The following is a 24,953-nucleotide window of genomic DNA, read 5'->3' on the forward strand; positions in this document are numbered from 1 at the left end:
ATGGTTAACATGTCTCATGGGTCAGGTAGTAGGGCCACTTTGTAGAATCTTGCTTAGGGCCCAAAGGAGGTCAGGATTGGCTCTGGATATGCATCAATAATGGACACATTGATACCACATTAGTGATTTTCAAAACTTTATTATCAAAATAAGTATAAAAATATAAATACAGTATAAAACAATATGATAGCATTCAGACAACATGAAGAGTGTATGATCAGTATCCTACAAGAGCACACTTTTCATTTTACATATCTAATTCAATGTGCTGAAATGAATGCACAGCTTGACAGAACCCATACAAACCTTTCACTGGAACACTTCTTCTTAAACAAAGATACCAAATAGTTTACATTATGTTCAGAATTGTAAAACTTGTATACATGTACCTATTTTCGACTTGGTTGGCAAGAAAAGCTAAGCTAATAATCCGATTATTTTCATCCATTTATTTAGCAATAAACATCAATAGTATAGAAAGCTGCTATCACTGTTCATAGATACAAAACACATTTTTCACACCATTGATCACAACATAGTCCTAAACTTCGAAGGCATCTTTACTGAATAAAAAAAAGATAGAGAAAGAAGAGAAAGAGGAAGAAGTACTAGAAGAAAGAGGAGAAGGTTGAAAAGAGAATGTGTGTGTGTGTGTGTGTGTGTGTGTTTAAAATGTCCCCAGTAGCTGAGTGAGATTTTCAAGTCTTCATTGATTCTAACGTGTGTGTGTGTGTATGTGTGTGTGTGTGTGTGTTTAAAATGTCCCCAGTAGCTGAGTAGGATTTTCAAGTCTTCATTGATTCTAACGTGTGTGTGTGTGTGTGTGTGTGTGTGTGTGTGTGTGTGTGTGTGTGTGTGTGTGTGTGTGTGTGTGTTTAAAATGTCCCCAGTAGCTGAGTGAGATTTTCAAGTCTTCATTGATTCTAACGTGTGTGTGTGTGTGTGTGTGTGTGTGTGTGTGTGTGTGTGTGTGTGTGTGTGTGTGTGTTTAAAATGTCCCCAGTAGCTGAGTGAGATTTTCAAGTCTTCATTCTAACTGGATTATACAGCTGAGTAATAGTGGGATTCTGGTGGGTGTAAGTTCATGTAGTGACACGAGTCAGAATACACAGTACTGCGTTACAACTTGTCTTTAGGTCTCTCTCTGTGTCTCTTTTCCTATATACATGTCTGCCAGTTTTTTGAACGGTGGCCCCCAGTGGCTAAGGTAGTCAAAATCCTGATCACCCTCAGTTGCTGAGGACTCGAGTGAACTGAGGGACTCTGCTAGCGAGCCGTTGCCCTCATAGGCGTAGGTGGCCAGTGAGTCATAAGGAGGTGCTGTGGGGTCCGAATCGTTGTCTTGAAGACGGCAGTTAATGAAGTCCCTCACGTCTGTGTTGTCTTTTATTGGAGAAATGCGTCGGAAGGGGAACAGCATTTCTGGGATAATATCACGTCGCATTTTGTTGGTGTCGATGACTTCGGGGTTCCTCAGGGTTCCGATGTCAAAGGCCTGCGTGTCCTCCTCCCCTCCACCTTCGTCGTTGTAGCTCACCACGTTGTCCCTCACGTCCTCTTTGGAGATGATCAGAGGCTCTTTCTTCTTCTGCCTCCTCAGCGCCGCAAACAGGACCACAATCACTATGGAGACCGGGACAGATAAACAAAACATCATAATCACTATGGCGACAGTGGAGATACACAATGCTTCTCAGTGCGTAAGCTTTCTGCCCATGGAAAAGAAGCAACAGCCAGATCGGTGATTATGGAGAAAAGGCCTGACAACCCAGTAAAATCACTATAGCAACAAGAGAGAGAAAACACTGGGATCGAAACTGGGCGACATTCACTGAGCAAGCCACCAGAGAAACAATGCCCAGTTCAAGGCCACAAAAAAAAAAAAAAAACAGAAAAGAGTGAACAATCCAGTGCCATCTAACGACAAGTTCTAGTTTGTCGATTTACAGTAAGAGAGCAAGCTATCAATTTTAGTAGAGAGAAGAGAGGGGGTGCCAAAGAGCCGGAGACTGCGCGGCTGTGGGTTGACTAAGGCAGAGAGGGGAGATAAGAATGGAACTAGCACTGCATAACACTGCAGCGGGCTTAGCAGAAGATGCAGAGGAGTGTGTTTCAAAAGGTGTCATGCGCTTAAGATCCTCATGAATAGAGTGAGGAGAGAGCCACACTCTGTTGCTGATAAAGACTTAGTACTGCCTGGGGCGATCACCTCGCAGTATTAAAGATTCAACGAAAAAAGAAAAGAGCTTTATTCTGCGTTTCCCTCTTTCTCTTCTGCGCTCATGTCATATTGCTGAATGCTCTTTAAGGCTTTAAGAAAGCTCACATGTGATGCGGCTTGAGCAGACCCAACATGTCGAAGGATCTTCCGCTTCTTTTTCACTCTTTAAATCTCATTGGGCATTTTGTTTGAACTTTTGTAAGCACCAGAACGGGACTGATCGTTATGCTTGGGCATCAAAAAAAGAGAAAAACGGTTTCTTTTTTAGTGCTGGGGGGGAGTTCTATGTCGGGAAAGAGAGCAGGTGCTCCAGTTTGCAGCTTGTTTTTCCTGATCAGCGCCTGCTCTCTCCTCTCAGCAGGTAAACGGAGAGATTGCCCCTGCCTCCCACTCAGGTGTTAATTATGAAGGAGGCCCTGCAGGGGGGCTGCATGCTGTGTTCGGCCCAGCCTGGAGGGCTGCCGGGTGGGGAGGGCTTGTTCTGAGGTCTGGAGGGGGGTTGGAGGTGGAAGTAGCAATCTCTTGTTATGGCCCAATGCTCCCCTTCGCCGTGGTGGGCTGCGGTGAATTAGACAGCTCTTCAGAAAGAAAGACTGGAGCAAGTCAACGATGGAGAGAGGGAAAGAGGGTAACAAGCAGATGCCATGATATTGAGCTCAATTGCACTAAGGTTCAAGCTCCGGTGCTATAACCTGTCTACTCAGGAATGAAGGACTGGCAGAAAGGGCTATTTAGGAAGAGAAGGAGAGGGGACGGTGGGCCTGACTGTGCTTGATATGCGAAACAAAATAATGTGTGCTAGTTATTGCAGTTGAGCAGATGGAATATAGGGAGAGAGCCTGTTAAATATAATGAGCTGACACTCACTACAAGATGACATGAATATCAACAAAATGTTGCTCATTATGTTTGATGCATCCATAAATACACATGCATAGCATGTACATTTGTGCTATTATCATGCCCCTCTATGGAGCAAGTGCATTAAATCAGTGTTCATCCTTTTCAATCCCAGGGACTCCCCATACTGCACCACTCCACTCTGCTACTCAACTCAGCTGATGAAGAGATTGATTGATGACTGAGGAGTTGAATCCTGGCTTTTAAAAAGGTTCAGAGCAATGAGTACAGCAGATATTAGCCTACATATTAACAAGAACACTACACACCACAGTAATCAATGCAGTTGTGCTGAAGCAGATAATGTTACCCCACATGGGCCATGAGACACGTTTGGTCAAGTGGCAAACTGAGGTGCCTCTGGACACAGACACAACATCTTTTAGCTCTTTGCCTCTTTTCCTCCGGAAGAACCCATGTTGTTCAGAGCTCGGTACTTTGTTCATACTGCTTTAACTTAGAAATGGGTAAACGTGGTGTTTTACGATGTCAGGCAGGAGCATGCGACCTACTTAGGGGCTTGCAAGAACACAAAGGCCTTTCTGTCAATTGCAAGCATTTAATAATGAAAGCTCCTTTTTCCCCCACCGTTGCACTTTCAGAGATGTGGAGAAGGAGGGAAGGAGGAGGGAGGGAGGGAGGGGGGTGGAACAGACTTTCTATAAGCATCACCTAAAGTAATGTCTTAATGGGGTGCCCTAGTTTTTGATTATCTGAAGTATTTTGGAGGAAATTAAAAGAGAAATGAATAAATAACAGCAGGAAAAATATTACACTGTAACACCCGACTTGCTGTAGTGCTAAGAAGACCTGGACATTAACACACTTTATATTTGTTCTGTAGCAGTTAAAAGGGACCCATGATCATCATCTGCACATGGTGGTGGTAGATGAGTACCTGTTAAGAATACTAAGTCATTTGATTATATCGACAAGCAACTTCAGGGTGTGATGAAGTGGTGCTAGGCATTGCTGTGACCAGTAGCTGGCTGTGAGTTTCAAAACCCTCTTACAGTGATCCACACTCCATCATTCATCAAGGAGAGAGTAGATGTAGGTCAGAGCCCAGCATGATAGCATAGACTAAGATATCTCTGACATACTTAAAGGATGGTCTAATCAGTTTTGGGGATGGACAGGTAAATGTAGATTTGTATGCTCTTAAAAATAAAGCTTACTGAATGATTCTTGGCCTGAACTGATATGATTCTTCACATTTTTTAATAAAAAGAACTATCCATTAAAGTGTTCATTAGAGCAGTGTTTCCTGACCCTGCTCCTGAAGGCCTGTCTGCAGATTTTAGTGGTTTCCCTGTTGTAATACACCCACATCAACTCAGTATGGGGTTGTTAATGAGCCGATTAGTTAGATTAGGTGTGTTGGGAGCAGGGAAAACACTACATGTGCAGGGCACTGGGCCTCCAGGACCAGGGTTGGGAAACACAGCTTTAGAGGACCAAAAAGTGGTACTCTGACTATCTATCCAAAGAACCTTTTATAGCGACTTTATTTAAAGGTATACGTGTACTATGAGGGTAAAAGCTTGAGTGTATATTTGACACTTTTATAAATTGAGAAAAAAAATAGACAAGGTTTAAGCATGCCATTGGTCCTAATCGTTGTATTAACCGACATTTACCCACTGTGTTCTCACATCATCTCCAGCTAATTCCCATTGGAATCAATGTTTTCCATAATATAAAACCAGTTTAGTGCTACAGATGATTGGAGCTGTAAATGATTCTAATCGAGAAAGCTGTGTAGCGTTAATATTGACTTTGTAATGAAATGAACATCCATGGTTCATATTTAAAAGGTGATGATCAAATCTTGAGGATATGATAATATGACAAATGTAGTATAAATACAGTGTAGTGTTTTCAGTATATAATAATTCATAATCGTTAAAATACTTAAACATCTAAAAAAATACATTTTGTGCCTAGTTTATACGGTTCACATTTACAATACATAAGCTATAACTGTAGATAAAATAACACAAATTAATATGATCGCTTATAGGACTGCAACTAGTCGACATAATCATTAACGTCGATTAAAACGTTGGCAACGAATTGTGTTATCGATTAGTCGGCTTGATGACGTTTACATCAGCTGATCCAAAGAGGGAAAGTACTGATTGCAGTGACTGTTTGTACGCGACCCAACAATCTAAACAAATGCTGCATTTTAACCTCCTCTGAAACTATGGAGTAAAACCGAGCCCACCCGGCGCGACAGCACGACTGACCGGCTACGCTGCATCCACAGCAGAAGCTCAGCGTGGTGAGTGGATAATATACGGAGCCCATAGTAAGAAGTTAAAGAGTGCCACTGTCTCCTTTTAGCGAACACCGTTGCGCAGGTAGCCCTGTTATCGGCCACCTCAATACAAAACACCGGGAATCTAAGCTGAATGTAAATAAATGAAAGCACTTTACTCACCCAAATGTTTTTTGGGAAAGATGCATGTGTAGATTAATGTTCGAGTCATTTGACATGATGAGAAAACATTTTTTTTTTATAATAATAACGTTTTTATTTACTTGGGCACCATCGCTAGAATGATGGAGGGTCCCCCAATGTCGGCCACCTCACTTCAGGTTTTCCTTAACTCATCACCAAATAAGAAAACATCAAATATATGCATATATTTATTAGTAAAATGTGACGTTATTGTATTGTTTCATTATTCAACATGGTTTGCTTGTTTGAGTATAGAGCACAGCTCTTTGCTGCGTGCCTGACTGTGCCAGTCAAATGAGAAATCGCGTTTACACATCATTCCTACCAGATTCAATGGTTTACACTGGCTGTGTTTACATGCAAAGATTTTTGCCAATCCGATTGAATACAATCGGATTACAGACTCAGACTGAGGTGTTTATGCTCACTCTGCTCAACAATCTGATGAAAATCTTCGTTTACATGCCCGCTACAGGTAATCCGATGCAGAATGACGCGCATGCGTGGAGCAGCGGTGAGAGTAAACGTTACCATGACAGCGAACATCGCGTGAGGTCCAGTCGGCGTGAGATGAGTTTCCAGTTGACGCGCTTTAAACTGATGTCAGACTCAGAAAAACGTCCTTCACATGTACTTATAAAGGAAGACATCGTGTTGAGACACATAAGCTGGTCGTCCGTCCTACCGCCGTCTTTTAAAGCTCAGAGTATAAACCTCGTCTCCTCTACAGACCAGTTTCTGCTCCGCCATGCTGAACGGTATAAACCTTTCGTTATGACGCGCCGCGCATGCGCAGAATGTACTTACACCGTTCACATGGCTATTATTCTTCTATTTAACGGATTATTTAGATGTTTACCCGCCTCGTTCATTGTATTCCGAATGGCCTCAATTGGATTAGGTTATTCCGATTGAGGTGTTTACATGGACGTATTCTATTCCGATTGAGCTATTAGTCGGATTATTAACGGATTATCAGGCTGCATGTAAACGTGGCTAATGAGGTTAAGTTTGTCCTCTGTGGGCACCCTTACGCCATATACGCAACACTACCATGGCGGCAACCTTTTAGTTTTACCTCAGCGCAGAGAAAGCTAACCGCTAAGAGCTTTCTACACCGAGCGCAGTGGAAATGAGCTGTGTTCACGCGGTTTTGTACACGCAGAATTACAGCTTTATTAGTGAGACTTAAGTATTATTTTCAGTTATGATTTTTTTGCTAGAATAAAGTTTAAATGCCCTTGTAAGGAGGGAGCTTACGTGTTTTGAAATTCGCCTGAGCAGTTGGCGGAGAGAGAAATGAAATGCGCGATACGTGGAAGTGGCCGATACTGGGGGACGGCCGGTGTGAGTTAGACTATGGCTGAAGTGAAAAGCTGTATTCTAAACTCTGTTGTACTTTGAACTGCGAGGCAAGGCTGTGCTATGCTACTACTTTAACGTTACCACAGTTACGTTTCGAAAACGCGTTTTGAACTCCCGTCCACAGAAAACAGCGTCATCGGTGAGGCATTGAAACGCGCTCCACGGTTAAGATTTTTAAAACCTTGAAAAATAAACGTCTTGTTTTGTGTGGGCAGAAAACGGGCCTGCTTGGTGCTGTTTTGTTCTTAACTATGTCTTTGAGGAAGCTGCACCTTTTTTTTTTTTTAGCTGTGGTAGAGAATTTCCCTCTAATTTAAACCTTGAAACTGGATTCTTAAACCCCTCTGCTGTCTTTTTCCCGTGGAAGCTGCGTTTTAAACCACACCTGTGGTTTAAACTGAGTCTAATTGTTGCTTCATTTAGCTGGCTAATAATACCTAGTCTGTCAGTAGATGCTGCTGTAATCTGTATAGTCTATGGGTTAAACTAAGTCTTATCTTCAACTTGCTAAAGATGTGGTTTTACTGAAGTTTAGCAAGATTGTTTATTGTATTTGAAGCACATCGTCTTGGATATTAATATTCCATACCTATCGGCCCATATACTTTACATTATAATGTTTTGACTTAAAGGCATGTTTTAATTAAATGCTTAATTAAACACACACTGAGGTGCCGTACTCGACTAGAGGAAGCGTTAATCATTGCAGTCTTGATCAGGCTTTTTCAGAAAAGCTAAATTTGACCTGGATTTAGACTATAGCTCTTACCGATGTAAAAGGGAACTTCATTTCCCCACTCCCACAAAAGATAGGAAAATAGTGCACTAGCAAGGATGAACAATTCACTTATTTTTGTTGTTAAGCAGTTTATCACTGTGGGGTCAGTTATGGACTTGGATTACACCAAAAGAGGCTCGAATGCTGAGAAATAATTAAATTCACAATACAATTTCACAAATTATACTGTTAGATTGTTATGCAATTAATATACAACCTGTTTACAAAGACATTTGGTAAATAAAATCAGAGTGCAATGATGTTCAAATCATTTAAATGCATATATAAAATTGAAAATAGTACAAAGAAAAACTGATAAACTTTATAGTTTTTTAAAAAATACATGCCCATTTTCAATTTGATGCCAACAACACGTTCCAATAAAGTTGGGGCGGGGCAACAAAAGGCTGGTAAATTGTGTAATGCCTAAAAAAAAAGCCTAGTGGTAATGGGAAACAGGTCAATAACATGGTTGGGTATGTATTAAAAAAATAGCACCCCAGAGAGGCTGAGTCTTTTAGGTTAAGATGGGGAGGAATTCACCACTCTGTGAAAAAATTCAAGAATAACATTTGTCAACATAATATAGCAAAGAACCTTTGCTTTTCATCATCAACAGTGCATAACATTAAAAGACTCGGTGTCTGGAGAAATCTCTGTATGTGAGAGGCAAGGCCAAAAACCAGTATAGGCGAAGGTCTTTGGGCCCTCAAGTGGCACTGCATTAAAAACAAACATGATTCTGTAGAGGAAATCACTGCATGGACTCAGGATCACTTCTGAAAACTGCTCTCTGTGGAAACAGTTCCCCACTGCATCCACAAATGCAAGTTAAAACTCTAAAATGCAAAGAGAACCATATATAAACAGGATCCAGGAATGCTGCCACCTTCTTTGGGCCCGAGCTCATTAAAATGGGCTGAGGCGTAGTGGAAAATTGTCCTGTCGACTGACAAACCAACATTTGAAAACCTTTTTGGAAATCATGGATACTGCGTCCTCTGGGCTAAAGACCTCTCAGTTTGTTAACAGAGCACAGTTCAAAAGCCAGTTCATGGTGGCGTAAGGGTGCATTAGTAAACATGGTGTGGGTGATGTGAAGGTACCATTAATGCTGAGTGATATATAAATGTTTTGGCAACATATGCTGCCTTCCAGAGGACGTCTTTTTTTTAAGGAAGGCTGTGCTCATTTCAGCAACACCACATTACAAAACCACATTCTGCATATATTCCAACAGCAGTGCTCCATATTGAGAGTCTGGGTGCTAAACTGGCCTGCCTGCAGTCCAGACCTGTCACCCACTGATAACATTTGGCTCATTATAAAATGGAAAGTATGACAAAGAACACCCTGAACTATTGAGCAGCTGAAATCCTCTATCAAGCAAGAATGGGAAAACCTTTCACTTTCAAAACTGCAGCAGTTGGTCTTCTCAGCTCCCAAATGCTTTACAGAGTGTTGTTAAAAGACGAGCTGATGAAACACAGTGGTAAACATGCCACCTGTCCCAACTTTTTTGGAACGTGTTGTTGGCATTTTCAACATTTGATATGTTGTCTTTCTACTATTTTCAGTGAAACATAGGGTTTAAATTATGTGCACGTTATTGTATTTTGCTTTCATTTAAATGTTTCACAGTGTCCCAGCTTTTTTGGAAATGAGGTTGTATCATGACTGATCACAGTGCATCTGGTTTAGCGGATATTTATTTAGCAGTGGATCAGGTGGACTTGTGCCCCTAAAGTTACCGGTTTACCCAAATCAGTGTTAAACTGAGACTAAACTGCTGCTAACGTGAAAAGGGGTAGGTATTTTGAAAGAGCATTGTGCGAAAGGAGAAATAATGCTGATATGTTTTAGATACAGTGTTGTGTATATTGGTAAATATTCTGTGATTTGACTACATTTACAGCATTTAGCAGACGCTCTTATCCAGAGCGACTTACAAGAAGTGACTAATAGCTGCACTGTTCCTTTTCCTGATTAATCCAAAATTTAATGTGCTGATTTATTGATTATAGACTTATATAGTTGCAGCGCTACTTATAACATGCCACTTATGTGCTTATAAAAGTAATTCCAAACTTTTGAAATGGCTGGAGGTGATATTAGGTGCAATGTTGTGCAGTGGGACTTTTGTAAAATCTATGGCATTACTCACTGAGCAGTATGATGATGCAAAGTAAGATAGCCACCAGCGCTCCAGTACTTAGTCCAGCAGAGAGCAGCAGGGCTTCAGTACTGCAGGTCTGCACGTTCCTGCTCCTGTCACATGCGCACACCCTCACGGTTAGAGTGCTGGTGCTGCTCTGGATGGGGTAGTCATTGTCGGAGATCACAACAGGCAGCAGGTACGAGTTCATCTCATGCCGACTGAAGCCTCCCCTGCGTGTCAGTATCCGCGCTGTGTTATCTGTAGAGTAAACAACATTGCCAGCATTAATGGGCATTTCTGTTATCAGCACTGAATAACAACTGCCTGATCTTTGTCTGGCTTCATCCCAAAGAGATTCATTAGTGATCATATCTTAGCATATTAGTAATGTGCAAGTCTTATTTATGATCCTCTGACACAGGGCAGTGAATGTCGTCCTGATTGCTGGGCCTAATTGTTAGGTGCTGAATACTGAGATGCTTATAACACTGTGTTGTGAAACTTCATGTTACCAGCTGATTCACTGTGTATTGGGTGTGGCTTTGTGATAGTTACCTTCATTGTCGTAGATGGTGAAGTTAGGGTTGACTGTGCTCAGACTGAACACAAACTGGTGTGCGATGACAGGCTCATCTGTATCCACTGCACTTATGGTCTGAATGAGCTGAAATGTAGAAGGGGTGTAGGCAAAGTTCATTTTCATCACTTATTCAAGAAGATATTGAGTAACTAAAGCCACACGCAGTTCACTGGATGGTTATTGAACTACAGAATCGCATATGATGAAAATAAGTTACTGAGATTTAGTTATTTGGCTCTGAAAGACACCAACAAGACAGTGTTTCCATACCTCACCAGCTTTGGCATTTTCACAGACAAAGGTCTCATAATACATGGCAAATTCAGGTGCATTGTCGTTCACGTCCTGAACTTTGATGAACACAGGCACTCTGGTTTGCAGAGAAGTACCTGAAAGTGAGAGATGTTTGTGTAAACAATCACAGACATACAGAGGCTTTTATATAATGAAATTTTTGTATAATGCCTTCAAATCTCAAATCTAATTCAGTGAGGACACAGAGTTTGTACTCTGAAGTGGAACAGTGGTTGAGTTTTGGTTGGTTTTCCAGATGTTCAGTCTTTGAGATGTAAACAAAGTCATTCAGTATGTTTCCATCTGAGATGGTTCATGTTAAAGAAAATACCAGATTTCTTTGTAGTGGTGGTGATGGGAATTAGGGGTCAGATTGTCTCCAACACAAATATAGCCATTTATTTACTTCCAAAAATAAACCATGAAGCTAAATTTATTTTCTGGGATTTATAGGGATTTATATGTAATGTTGAAAATGGTAAAAATGTTGGTATATCTGTAAGAAGCCAGCGTGAATAGAATCTTGCTTTTAGAGGCATTAAACATTTCTGGTTCCCTTCATCTCAATCATGGTGAACAGTTATAACTCACTGAGATTCTGTAGACTGGAGCATTTATATCAAACCACTTTGAAGGACTCTGTTTACATTTTAACCATTTAATTATGCCGGAAATTTGGAAAAAGTGGTAGAATTCCCATTAAAATGCAATGTCGGTGTAATTTTGCATGTATATTGGGTAAATATATTTTTGATATAGCCCCGCCCCTTTTTAAGGTACGTTGATGTACAGAGTTTTCACTCATTTGTTAGACAGGGGCAGTTAAGATTTTTCTGTTGCTGTCCTCAGCATTCACTTTATCAAAAAATGAACTAGTTCCTCTGGCAGTCATACATGTCTGCAGTGTTTTACCATTGTGGTGGTTTTCTTTGGATAAATAACTTTTCCTTTTTGCATTCACATTTTCCTCACTCCATCAGCGCTCCATGTTAATCTCGGCTCTTTTATAAGACTTTGTTCTGTCATAAGGTTCATAAGGCTTTATGTTGTTATTATAACCATGTATCGTGCTTTATTTCATTATTCTACATCATTTGAGCATAATATCTGTCTTTCATATTATGTGAGCAATTTACGATGAGTGGACCGAGAGAAATGGTCCACATTTGCTTGGAATAAAATCGTTAGAGCTTAAGAACATTTTGCTTTCGCCTGTGAAGTTATCAGTTTGTAGAGTCATGGTTTTGTTAGGAGTGCAATGATATTTCAACCATGATTTCCTGCTTTAATGACATCAAATCTTCTTTGGTCCACAAGTTTACAACAATAATAGCCTAGATGCAGACACCACATCTAGATTCAACTCTAGTTGCGTTTGTGCGTGACAGTAATGCTGTGATATGTCTGTTAGCCGTTTGTCCAAATTCAAATTGTCCAATTGTTTACAATCCCCTGAATTACAGGAATCATGTTCAAAAATGGGCTGTGATTCCTATAGAGTGCCCCCAATATAGATGTAGATGCATTTGTAATAAGACTGACATTCTGCTTTTTATCATAATAGTCATAGTCATGTTCCTTTTTCAAATCTAGTGTGCTGGAGCGCAGAACAAAACAATAAAATTACTGTCCAATTACTGATGGACTGCGTATCCATCTTTTTTTTCCAGTCCTGCGTTACTGCCAGCAAATATCCTTTTACAGAGGACACAGTAATTAAGCACAGCATACAATATGCTTGATGTTTATCTTCAAAACATTTTATGAATTCGAAACATTTATGGTTTTATGGATTTCTCAGAACGAATGAATTTACATGTTCAACAGAGTATTTGCTCTTTTAGAAATGTAATAAATACATTTTTATTGGTTGGAGGAGAAAAAGTGATAATTATGGGCTTTTGAGTTACGACTGGTTATATAATTTGTTTGTCTCGTTGCAAGCAGGTTGTTTATCCTGGGCGCAAAATTGAAGTGGAATGCTGAGCCCAGGGGAAATATTTCTCCACATTGGTGTATGTGAACTTTATTGAGAACAAGACAAAGCAAAACTGCGTCTGTGCTCTCCAATAAATGCTGCTTTAGCTGACAGTTGAGTTTCTCTTGAGCTGCCTTTTGTTCACATTTAATAATTGGCTAGAATCTTCTTCCCATCTAAAGCAAACATGAAGGCGTGCTACTGTTAATTGCAAAATATTCATTCTTACCATCATGGTTGAAGGGACAGAAACAAACTGTGCTCACTGATTTCTGTGGCTAGAACCGAGATGTTATGCCATTTGGACGTCTCTCTGTCCAGAGCTTGCAGAGTGCTGATGGTGCCATTGTTGGAGTTGATATTAAACAGCCTCTCCAAGTCTGTGTGTCGATCGATGGTGTATCTGCACAGAAGAATGGCCATAATGAATGTGAGGCAGAGGAAGAGTGTTCATGGTCAGGCAGAGGGAGAAGGCACGGTTTTAGTTTAGGTTTTAGTGCACATCGCTTTTGCAGGCAGAGTTCATCCTACAGTCATCATTAATGATCTGGAACAGTGCCTGCATTTGGGATGCAGCCAAATAAACACTTAGACTCTCGTTTAATATTCATAAATGTTGGGGTGTATATGGTTTGACTTGCTAATTTGGAACTAATGTTGTTGTAGTCAAACTCAGTAGTGGTGAAAATTGATATTAGTTCAGCTACTAAAGGTGTTTCAACTGAGCTAATCACTATTTCCAAAAATGCAAGTTGTTTAGTACCATTACTGCATTTATTTATCTTTTTGCTTGCTTGCTTGTACTAGTTATCTATGATTAGATGTAAATCTGTTCACCTCAGAGTGACTGTGATTCAATAATCAATTATGTTCAGCTGCTGGTATAAAGTGGCATTTTCATACATCTCATTTGAAAGAGCTCAAGTGCTGATCACTCTTACTATCCTATTCCTTTTGATGTCAAGAAGGAAGCAAAGGAAATCGTTCATATTAGAACCATTTATCAATGTCAACTTATATATTCTGCTGACATTTAAATATGCAATAGAGTACGACATGCATTCCAGAAGCGGAGCGACAGCTCTCCACATTTCAGATAATCGCTCATTGTGTGTGTGTGTGTGTGGTTAGGAGGCAACAGAAAACAATGCAGGCTCTTTCACGTCAAGTTTGTGACTTATAGAAGTTGGAAGGAATTCAAGAGGGTGGGGGATGGTGTGATAAACACTGTCTGTATTCATCCTGCTCAGCTTCCACAGGGAAATCACCAGCAGAGACCCCATGAATAATTTGCTTTTCCTTCCCCCTTAACACACAAATACAACACCACAACCGCATACACATAAACACATGCATGCACGCTCACTTGGGGACATGTTGATAGATTTGATTTAACCAAGCCGAGAGCATCAGATCAAAGACACAACTGCAGTAGCGAGAATGTGACGAGAAGAGCCAGTTTGACTGAGGCCTGCGTCTCGGGAAGTTTATTGGTTTATGGTTTAAATTTATGCTTTGTACATTAAACATATACATTTGATATTTGAATACACTTTGAGTGTAGAGTGCCTTCTTGTGTGACATGGTAGCTCATTATTTATTTCAAACTGTTCCTCAGTATAGCCTAGCTCTTCTCTAGACCTTCAGTTTATCAGAGACACCAGGGCTGCACTCAGCTGGAACAGAAGATAGCCCAGCATGGGTGCTAAACACATATTCGCAATAAAAAGAAGTTTCTTTGAGGTTCTTGGTTTGGATATATGGTTCTTAGAAAACCTTCAGTTGGTTTAGAACCTCTCTGCATTATGTGCAAGCACACCTAGTTACAAAACATTTCTTTTGGGAACAAAAGTGGTTTGTGGCACCATTTCAAAGAAGAGATGAAGGAGATGAATGGTATATGACTTGGATGTATGGATCTTCGAACAGCTTTTAACTACCATAGAACGTTTATGTGGAGGTTCTTTAAACTTTGTCCTTCACACTCATAGGGAGGAAAAATGGTTCTTCTAAGGAATCACACCAAGAACCCTTTTTGGCACTTTTATTTTTAACAGGTGTACATGACACTGCACTCTTAAAAGGTTGAAGGTTCCTAATTGGTCTTTGACTTGAATGAGCAGGCCAAGTAAAAACTCAAATTGCTCTGGGACAAGGGCCACCATTTTAGTGGGTTACCTGTGCAAAACACATCTGACTCACCTGTAATTTGCCAGGATTAGTGAGTGTGTTTGAGGAGGGAAACTACCAAACTGTGCTGGAGCTGTCCACCCCTGCTCTAATGCCTCTTGTCATGTGGAAGTTCTTGACATCTTAAGTTTCTTCACTTTCGCACATTTTGTTACAAAACGGCCCTTTTGAGGGCTATATATTGGTTCTTAAGAGAACCAAAGGAGGTTCTTCTATTCGTGAACCTGATGAATCATTTTTGGCTTCATTTGGCACCTTTATTTCAAAGTATGGCAAGTTTGTGTTGGGTGTTCACCAAAGAGTGTGGTTATGTTGCAGTAAAATGTTTCAAGGTTAAGAAATAGGACTTCAATGATATACAGGAAATAGAGCTACAGATGTATATAATAAATAACGTCTTCTCTCCTGAGCATATATGGTAAATATGCTAAGATCTAATATCCTGCTTTAATATATCTAGTTCCAGTAGATATTGAGCTGCAGTCAGGGTATCTACAATATCATCTCCTGCATCTTCTCACACACATAAATCAAGTGGGCTAAACGAGTACTGATGAAAAGAATTATACTTTTGTCATGAATCTACATCTTTATGTAAAAGAGGTTTTATATAAAACCTGTGCATTTTGGATTAGCTGTACTCAATGAAATTTAGAGAGGAAAAAAAAATCTAACTATGACTCACTTGACCAGGTGATTGGTGGCATCAGGGTCCCGGGCAGATACCGTGCCGACAGAGCTCCCAGGAGGCGCATTCTCGTCCACTTCGAAGATGTAATGACTACGACCAAAGACGGGTGGTTCGTCCACATCTGTGACCGCAATCCTGACTGTGGCCGTGTCACTGAACGGACCTAAGTGACCGAACTGCGGATCCACATGTGTGTTCGTCACCTGTACGCGCAGTGAGTATGTCCTCTTGCTTTCGTAATCTAGTGGCTGGAAAAGAGGGTTAAAAGAGAAATGGTGTGATGTTTGAATAGGCCCCATTTCCTCTTGGATTAAAAGGAAGCCTTACTTCTTTAGGTCTTTTGAGCTTCGGCCAGAATAGTGCATTTGACTGCGGATTAATGATATCTCTTAGCTGCTGTTGGGCTTGAACTTTTCTCATTCTAAAGCTGAGCCACTATGTGATACTCTTGTTGAATGGTGCTTATCACTGCTCCTTTTCTTCAGTGTTAAGTATCTTTTTTTGTTAATGCACAAATGACTGGGCTTAATACATCCCTTTAATTACGTGCAGATTAGAGATTTTTTCTTCCTTTTTTTCTATTCTGTATTTCACTATCTACCTCTGATTCTTATTTTAGCAATAAAATTTAAATAATTGCTAGAGCTTCTTCAAAGCCTGACCCTACAGAGAGAGAGTGCAAGAGAAAGGGGACCCCATAGGCAGATTTCAACAAGCAAATAGATCCCGATACTATACAGAAGAGAATAAGGGAGGCCTTTGGAGTGAATAGAATTAAGCACCTTTGAAGAGCTAATGGGACAAGATGGCTTCAATTTAAGGGATTACTTTCCCAGCTCCCTCAGCTCTAGAAGCGTGTGCATGCACATGCATATGTGAATCTACATATGTGCAGGGCAGTCAAAGCGGATGTGTGGAGGATGGGGGTTTGTTTATAAGTACAGGGCCCATGGGTAGCTATTTGCAGCATGTTTGAAACATAAGCCGTTCACCTTCTTGACTGTGATCACCCCCTCCTGACTGGTGGCGTCCGTGACGATACTAAACACGTCCTGCCCGTCGCCGTCCAAAACGCTGTACCACATTTCTGCATTCACACCGGCGTCAGCATCGTTGGCCTTGATCCGCCCAACAGAAGATCCCACTTCAGCCGACTCAGGCGTGGAGAGGTGGTAGGCACCTCAAGGAGGAACGCGGGAGAGGGATAGAAGAGAAAGGAGTGAATAAATTGAGTAAACAGCCAGGTGTTTGAGTGAACTCTTTGTTATCTATGCCGGTGCTTCAGAGTGCATTTGTCTATTTGTTTACCCATGTCTCGGGGGAGAGGCAAAGCTGCCTCTCTGTGGTTATTGTTTAATAGAATCTCAGCTCCAATGAAGCACCTGAGTTTTTCATATATTTGTTTTTTTTTTTTTTCCCTCCCCAGTTCCCAAGCTTGTGTGTTTCTGATGTTGCTTCATGTATTGGATTTGAGAGTGTAGCAAAAAGAGGGATTATCAAGCTAAAAGAAGCTCCAACTGTGCTCTCTCACCCTGTCTCACTTTCTCACTCTCACTAACACACATGCACACTCTGATTCTCTTGTAAGTAGCCCCTTTTGTTCATAATGTGTCCTCTGGGTCAGCATAGAAATGTGCCCTGAGCGTTTTTTTTTTCTTTTTTGATACTGTCTTTTTCATCTTAGCCATTGATACCAAGAGATGTTTACGTAAAGATCAGTAGTAAAAAGATCATAAGGACTGCAAATTTCACCTCATGGATAATTGGTAACATAACTCTGTACAGTTTCATTCAGATGGAAATGTGCATTTGATTTCCTTTCACTATTCCTTTACATGTCCAACATATAAATAGAGGCACATACTATGAGGGAAGCGTGGAGGGCTGTTATTGACATCCAGCAGCGTGATATTGACTGTGGCGGTCCCCGAGAGACCCCCCATCTGTCCTGCCATGTCCTTAGCCTGGATCACCACCTGGTAGTGCTCCCTGTTCTCTCGAATCATATTGGGCAGAGCTGTCCGTATAACACCTGATAGGAAACAAACAAGCATGAGTTGTTGATTATGTTCATATTGCCATATTAATGCAGTAACTTTCATAATATCACATGTGTTTAGTGCTGGACTATCAAAAAATAAAACTGTCAGAAAGGGTTTCTTGTAATGCTATAGTTCCCCAATGAAAGATTCAATGAATCTTTCTTTCAGAACCTGTTTTTGTAAAGAGATTTAAACTCTTAAAAATATATGATGCCATTGTTCTCTAATAAACCTTTTAGTGTATGATTCTTTAAAGAACCAGTTTTTGTAAAACAGAGTGAGGAACCTTTGAAGTTTTACATCATGTAAAGATGCTTTCAATTAAAGGTTTCTCCAAGAACCATACATCTATGACAAGAATTATTTAGGAGGCGTTATATGGTGGATTTCATTGATTTAAAAAAAATCTGCAAAAATGAGTGGTTAAGAAGGAAACCAATACATTCTGGGTGGTTTTGATGTGAAATGCTCCATTCTAGAGATACTTGGAGTCACAGTGGTGGTGATGGGAATCACGCGTCCAAAGTGTTGCATGCCTCTAAAAGTTCCCTCACAGGCATTAGATAAAATGGTAATGATGTCTGAAACACTGATTTATGATCTGTTCAGCAAAATATAAATGTAAGACTTTTGACTTTGTTTCCATTTTGCAGCAGTAAAAAAACCTGGTGTTTTTCTACAGATGTGCTGCACTTCTGCAAATTGTGGTTACACCAGTTACTAATGTAGGAATTCTGATTCACTGGCTTTCAGTAAAATCTTTTCAGTAAAAAGTGTTGTGTTTACATTTTGTTAGCATGTTTTTGAGAATATTTTGACTTTTTCTTTCCATTAATCGCAGAGGTGCAAATATATGGCAATGTCAGGCAAAATAGTCCGTGAAGAAAACATAATTTGGCAGGTGTAATACCATTTGACCATTATAAACAGTACATACAGTTCGAAAGATTCTCTGCAATGCAGCAAATAACATCAAATGACTGTTCACATCTCAATGATTGAATTATGCAGGTAATTTGAAAAATCGGTGGAATTCCTCTTTAGGAGGACGGGGTGTCCTAAGCCCTTGCTACACCACATTGATTTTACTCTGTCAGTCATTTCACGTGGATTTAGACAAAAAGCTTATTCGATTGGACAGAAACCTTATTCAGTAAAGCAGATAATCAGCCAAATATTTTAGCCTCATCAGAAGCAAATTGATATCACTCAAGTGACTGGACTGACAAGTTTGTTGCACTGAATTTTGCCCAAATTATTTAACATGCCCTTTAATTTCCTAACCAGCTCTCTGTATTTTCTTTATATTTGCATGTTCAGGCAGATGTGTGCTGAGATACAGAGCTGCAGTTCAGGAAAATGGTGTGGAATACAGCATATATGTATTAAATGGTTCTCTGGTTCAGGGAAAGCACCTTGACCTTGTACATTCAAAGTGCAACTTTCTGCATTTCTGAATCTGAATGGGATAAGGAAAAAGCAGCAGTGTGGGCTGGTCAGACTAGTCTTCTGATCCAGCGGAGTTAGACTGTAGCTGGAGCACATTGCTTTCAGTACAGTGCCCCAGAAAGACTCTAATTGTTCACTTAGGCAGAAAGTGCTCTGAGTATTCTGACTACCTGACATCACAGCCCAAGCTGAAGGGATGAAGTGAAAAGCTGTGTCGAGGAAGCTTTCCAGTGTACAGAGGACTGAAAAGGCTGCAACCATCACAGTGTAGAAATCCAGAGTAAAGGACAATTGAGCAGAAATTAAACAGACCACATTTTATTTTGTCATCTATGTACCTGTGTCAGGCTCCACAGAGAAGTAGGGTTGTCCCTGTAATATACTGTATACCAGTTTTGCACTGTTTCCGTAAGATTCATCATCAGCATCTGTAGCTGTTACTCTCATCACAAATGCACCTGAGAAACAGAGAGAGAGAAAGAAAGAAAGAAAAGGAAAGGAATGTAAAAAAAAAATTACACACTTTTAGACCTGAGAAAATGGCAGAGGGAGAAAGAGAAGAGAGTTGGTGAGATTACTTCACAGAGACATGCTCGATCTGTAAAACTCAGATATGCTAATTCTAATGTACTGTACATTAAATCAAACAAACAAACAAAAAATCAGTGTTGCTATTATGGATGAAAATGATTGATCCCGTTGATCAGTGAAAAAACGAAAAAAAAAGTTGTTTGACCAATACTATTGTTAATTTTACTTTAGTTCCAGTAAACACCGTTTCCTATTTGAATAAATTTTGAATAAAAGTTGAGGAATGTTTTTGAATTGTACTCGTGATGGTGCGGTAGGCTGTTGGTTCTGTTAGATGATTTAAGTGTGCAGCTAAAAATGATGGTGTTCTTTTTTTCAGTTTTCAAGAGCACGTCTACAGTGATGTACCATATCGAAAGGACACGTCTGAATAGGGATAAGACTGACAACTATTAGGTCTGTGTTCTCTGAGCAAAAGCGTTATGCACTGTGGTGTGAGGAACTCACGCATAGGTATGTACAATTGTAGAGAAGGATGTGGTGGACAGAGATGGCTTTCAAGAGCTAATGAGGTGCGAAACTAACCCAGGTCATGGTGTTTATGCTCGTTTTACTGTGGGCTTGGTACTCGGTGGTACATTTAACTTTAGAACTTTAAAATATAGAACTGTGAGTAACCTGTCATTGTATTACAGTCAGATTTTTATCAGTTAATGGATTTGCCATAATTTGCATCCCTACTTGCTATAATAAGACAATGAATATTGTCATGATTGTCAAAACCTTGGATCTCTAAAATTATAACTGTGTAGAAGATGAAAAGTACATAATGTGAATACATGTTAATATAAAAATGTTATTCCAAGCAATTTTGGAGCTTTTCTGTTGGTTCATATGTCATGATGTGTTCACACATTGTAAAGGACTGCTGGTGTTTCCAAATGTAGTAAAGCAAAAAAAAAAATGTCATGATAGTGAAAATAATATTATTATTACTACTACTACTACTACTACTACTACTACTACTACTACTACTACTACTAATAATAATAATAATAATAATAATAATAATAATAATAGCTTCAAGAGGCAGAGGGCAAGTCCAAGCACTAACAGCTCAATAAGCACTTACACAGTTTGGGCCAGTGAGGCCTTATGGGGCCTACTGCAGTTTGGGCCTTATTCACAGAAAACAAAAACAATCAAATGGAGTCAGTGTGCACCACAAGGTCTTCATTAGCCATAAATGTTGAGCAGTGGTCTTTGAACATGATATACATGAACATTCATATATACTGATCATATATACTGAGCTTTGTATAACATACAATGGTTTTTAATAAAGGGGTCAAAATACATGACACATGAAATTTGGGAACTTAGGTTCTGCAAACGTCTTTAGTTCTCAGAGATTAATCATTTGAGAGAGCTGCCAAAATGAGGCACAGCGCACATATAAGGGGCTTTTTGGCAGAAAGAAGATGAGTGAAAAGGAGTCAGAACTTATCAGATGGTATCCATATGTAGGAGTATTGATCAGGCATGTTCGACAGAGATGTGTCTTGGGTTTTGTTCCAATTGACCTTTTGACCTTGATAGAATAAGCTGTAGTCTTTGTATAAAAAAGTCCAGACAAGGAATAAAAGTTTGAACATAAAATGTAATTGCAAACTTATTCAGGACAGAGAACTGGATCACATGGAGCCAATTGTGTTTCTGCAGGCTTTGTAATAGAATTGTAATGGGATTTTTAAGGATTAAGTGTTTTTGAGTGCTGTAGCACCCCTTGAAGGCCACCCTGTATTAAAATTTGAAATCTCATTATAGCTTCAATGTATACAAGAGTTTCAAATTTTGAGACAATCAGACCAATTACATTTGAGTGACAGCAATTTAAGGTACATGTGCCAGGGATGTAATGATTAATTGGTAGAGGGATAATTACTTATCTACAGATGCTACAGACCAGACCAAATCTGAAAGTTAGGATTAAAACTTGGGGCTGCTTAGAAAAGTTTGGTTTTCAACCAGTTAACAACTGCGAAACAATTATGCATTTTCTAAAATGCATTTATAATTGCAGAGTTGTTTGGACAACTGTGCTGCATCATCTGAAAGCACTTCTCTGACCTTAATTAAGAATATGTAATATATATATTTGATTTTTTTATCAGTCGCGCCCCCAGCAACCAAATCTTTGAAAACTTCATTGGTTATTAGGTGGTGCCTGCATAGACACACACATTCATAAAGATTAGTCAATATTAAGCATTCCAAATGCTTGCTGAAATAAAATTGGCTGATAGTGGCCATAAATTTCTATTTATGAAGTCATCCTTAGAGAATCATTATAATTATAATCTTTCTTAAAGATGAAGCATGCAAAATTTCACCATAATTGGATCTACAGATGCTGAGCAACTGAGTAATTTAGCATTTACAGCGCACTCTAATGATGTACATGTGCCAACATTGATAGACTATCTTAGAATCATTTATGTAAGGCCATGAAGTCTCAAATATTTTGGTTGAGGCATTGTCAAGTTACAGAATGTTTAGCTGGTTTTGTCTGATCCAGGTTAAATAGCTCATGGCAACCATATTACTCAGAAAAGTGAGCATGTTTTTGATTTACTGAGTACTTGAATTACTGAGGCCTTGTGAATTATTTGATATGTTACATGACGATTGAGTGAAAAACCCAGGACTTGTTTGCAAAAATAAGTTTTGCATATTTTGCAAATGAGCAAAAAGTCTATGTAGGAAAAAAAGATTTTTTTTTCTAAAAACTTTGGTGTAGATATAAGATAGATATAAGGCCAGATGCATTAGGCTGCGCTACAGCGCCCCCTTGAGGCCAATACGAGGTATTGAGTGCCTGACTAGAAGGTGGGACTACTACCTAAGACTATTGACCAAGAGTTGTGTACCTATGATTTATGGTTTGGTCTGTATGATTTGTGTTAACATAAAAAAAAAAAAAAAGAAGAAAAAAAAACTCCACAGCCGCCACCATGTTGAAAATCTTGGTAGTGTGAATCCAGCATATGTGCACACCCTTTGAGTTGTAATTAAAACATGTAAATGCGTGTGCACCCCCCAGTGTGAACAGTGATGAAGGCGAGTCGTTGCTAGATCACTCGCTCTTTTATCCCTGTTCAGCTTATCTTGTGGTTTTCTTATCTAGATCATAATCTCATAATTACTCCAACATTGCTATGAGATGGACATTTCTTTGATAGTCAAAATTTTCTCTGTCTGCTGTTACTGGGTCACCCCATTCTTTTTATGCTCTGCTGATACCCTGTGCTGCTTGAGATCGTCTAACTCGAGTAATATGGTCTGATCTGCTCAAAGAAACATTATAATTAGCCTAATTAAACCGAAAGTAGGCTATTTCACATTATTGTAGCATGACATTTTTAGACTTTCATTTTCCATTCAACAATTGCTTCAGATGACTGCTGCATCTAGACATTGCAATTAGAGGGAAGATTCCATCATTTGCAATAAAAATGCAAATATGGGCGGAATAAAAATATTTGATATCTTGAGAAGACAGTAGCCCTGATGTGAAGACGAATAACTCCTCTCATTATGTTTTAGCCACTCAAAGGATATTTGTCGCAGTCACGCCCTGCTTGTTTTGGCTTAAATGTCTCTTTCCATTCATGTATCATAAACAACTTTTATTCCTACTTCGGAAATGGACTTTAAAGGTGACCTGGCCCTGTTCAGACTCGTCTCTGAAGGTGGGCCTTGCGCACATGCTGTCTCTGCCACCTATCCACGCCGTCCTTGGCATCCTGGAGACCTCTGTTGAGTGGCGTTCACTTTCTGACCAGCTTGGAGAATACTAATGAACGCAGAAACATCTGTCGCAGTCCGATGGCGCTGGGCTAACATGGAGCGGGCACTGGCTCACTCTTCACGGATGGCCAGGCCTGATTAACTGAGAGCACGTTCACGACACATGGCCAGTTTGTTCAGCTTAAACGCGAGTGCCACCCGTGACCCCATCGACTCGACACATGTTGTGTGTTTAAATCCTTGCAGCACAGATCGGGACGAGAAGGAGGGAGGAAGGAAAAATGTGGTAGTGAATGAATGCAGTGTCCCATTTAGAGTCAGAGTGCTGTGGATGATGTAACTCTGAACCCCGCAGAGAAATACACAAATGAAAGGGAGAGCAGGAGCTTGGGGGTGGGGGGAGACAGAGACATGGAGAGTTTCAAGTGCCACAGCCTCAGGGAGCCAGAGAGAGGTCCATTAAGACTGCTTCTTTTTCACCTCAGCCTACTGTATATATGTGACTTCCCATCACACGGAAACCGCAAATAAAAGTCAGGTTCTGCATAGAACAGTGAAGGTACTCTTATAGAGATCGTATCCTGCCTTTCTTCTTGAATTTAATTGTTTTATTCATTTACAATGTTTGTGGTTTCAAATGCTAAAAACAGCCATGACTGATTTACTAACCTCTCTTTAACTTTGAACTAAACAGGATATTTTAAAAACAGATATACAGTACTGTGGAAGATTTTAGGATCCTTATTTAAAAAGCTATTTATCTGATCAATAAGCATAGTTTTCTCATCCAGTACCTACACTCTGAAAAAGGATGGTTCTGGAAGGGTTGTTTAGTAAAGGGAATAGTTCTGTTTAGAAACAAAAGCTCTAATAAATCCATTTCATGCTTAAATGGTTCTTTGCACAGTGAAATGGGTCTTCAGGTTGATGGAGAATGTGTTGTATATGGTTTTATATAAAAACTTTGAAAATTCTGAAGGTTCTGTGTAGCACTATAACCAGTTCTTTTATTGTTACAATGTCAAGAACTATTATTAGAAACATTTAAAAAAGCTTCTGTATAGAACTATATGCAACTCATTCTCCATCGATCTGAAGAACCATTTCACCATTCAAAGAACCATTTAACATAAAATACTTCTACGTAGAACTCATGGTTCTAAACAGAACCATTATCTTTACTAAAGAACTCTTGAAGAATCTTTAAGTATTTAGTTCAGTCAAGTTAAATGAGATGTGCTGTTATTGAAATGTAACCGATCCATGTGATGGCTGGAGGCGTCAAGGAGAAATCTGAAACCTGTGTTCTTCTAACAACCCACAACTACTTTTTTGAAAACCAGAAATTCTTATGTTCTGTTGTAATTATTTTTATTTGGATTTATTCAAATATCACTTGTTGTTTTTATTAGTAAAACATACTGCCCAAATCAGTTGTTTTAAACAATTTGCTTAGGTGACTTTTTCACAGTACTGTATTAAAATAACCTCTGTTCTGA

At 39.6% G+C, this 24,953-nt stretch overlaps 1 protein-coding gene across 2 annotated transcripts in view; it reads right to left on the minus strand.

Moving 5' to 3' along the window:
* Window positions 1-719: 719 nt before the first annotated feature.
* LOC108413004 (cadherin-10) overlaps window positions 720-24,953 on the minus strand; it is a 69,344-nt gene continuing 45,110 nt past the window's right edge. For both annotated transcript variants that reach the window (XM_017685297.2, XM_017685295.2), the window contains exons 4-12: window positions 19,452-19,571; window positions 17,487-17,654; window positions 16,615-16,802; window positions 15,617-15,870; window positions 13,008-13,144; window positions 10,740-10,858; window positions 10,445-10,553; window positions 9,896-10,147; window positions 720-1,623 (exon numbers count right to left, since the gene is read on the minus strand). In XM_017685297.2, the coding sequence (XP_017540786.1) occupies window positions 1,133-1,623; window positions 9,896-10,147; window positions 10,445-10,553; window positions 10,740-10,858; window positions 13,008-13,144; window positions 15,617-15,870; window positions 16,615-16,802; window positions 17,487-17,654; window positions 19,452-19,571 (1,838 nt within the window). In that variant the 3' untranslated portion in view covers window positions 720-1,132. The remainder of the gene's footprint in view (window positions 1,624-9,895; window positions 10,148-10,444; window positions 10,554-10,739; window positions 10,859-13,007; window positions 13,145-15,616; window positions 15,871-16,614; window positions 16,803-17,486; window positions 17,655-19,451; window positions 19,572-24,953) is intronic.

This window comes from Pygocentrus nattereri, chromosome 13 (assembly GCF_015220715.1).
Source record: "Pygocentrus nattereri isolate fPygNat1 chromosome 13, fPygNat1.pri, whole genome shotgun sequence".
Classification (NCBI taxonomy): Eukaryota; Metazoa; Chordata; class Actinopteri; order Characiformes; family Serrasalmidae; genus Pygocentrus; species Pygocentrus nattereri.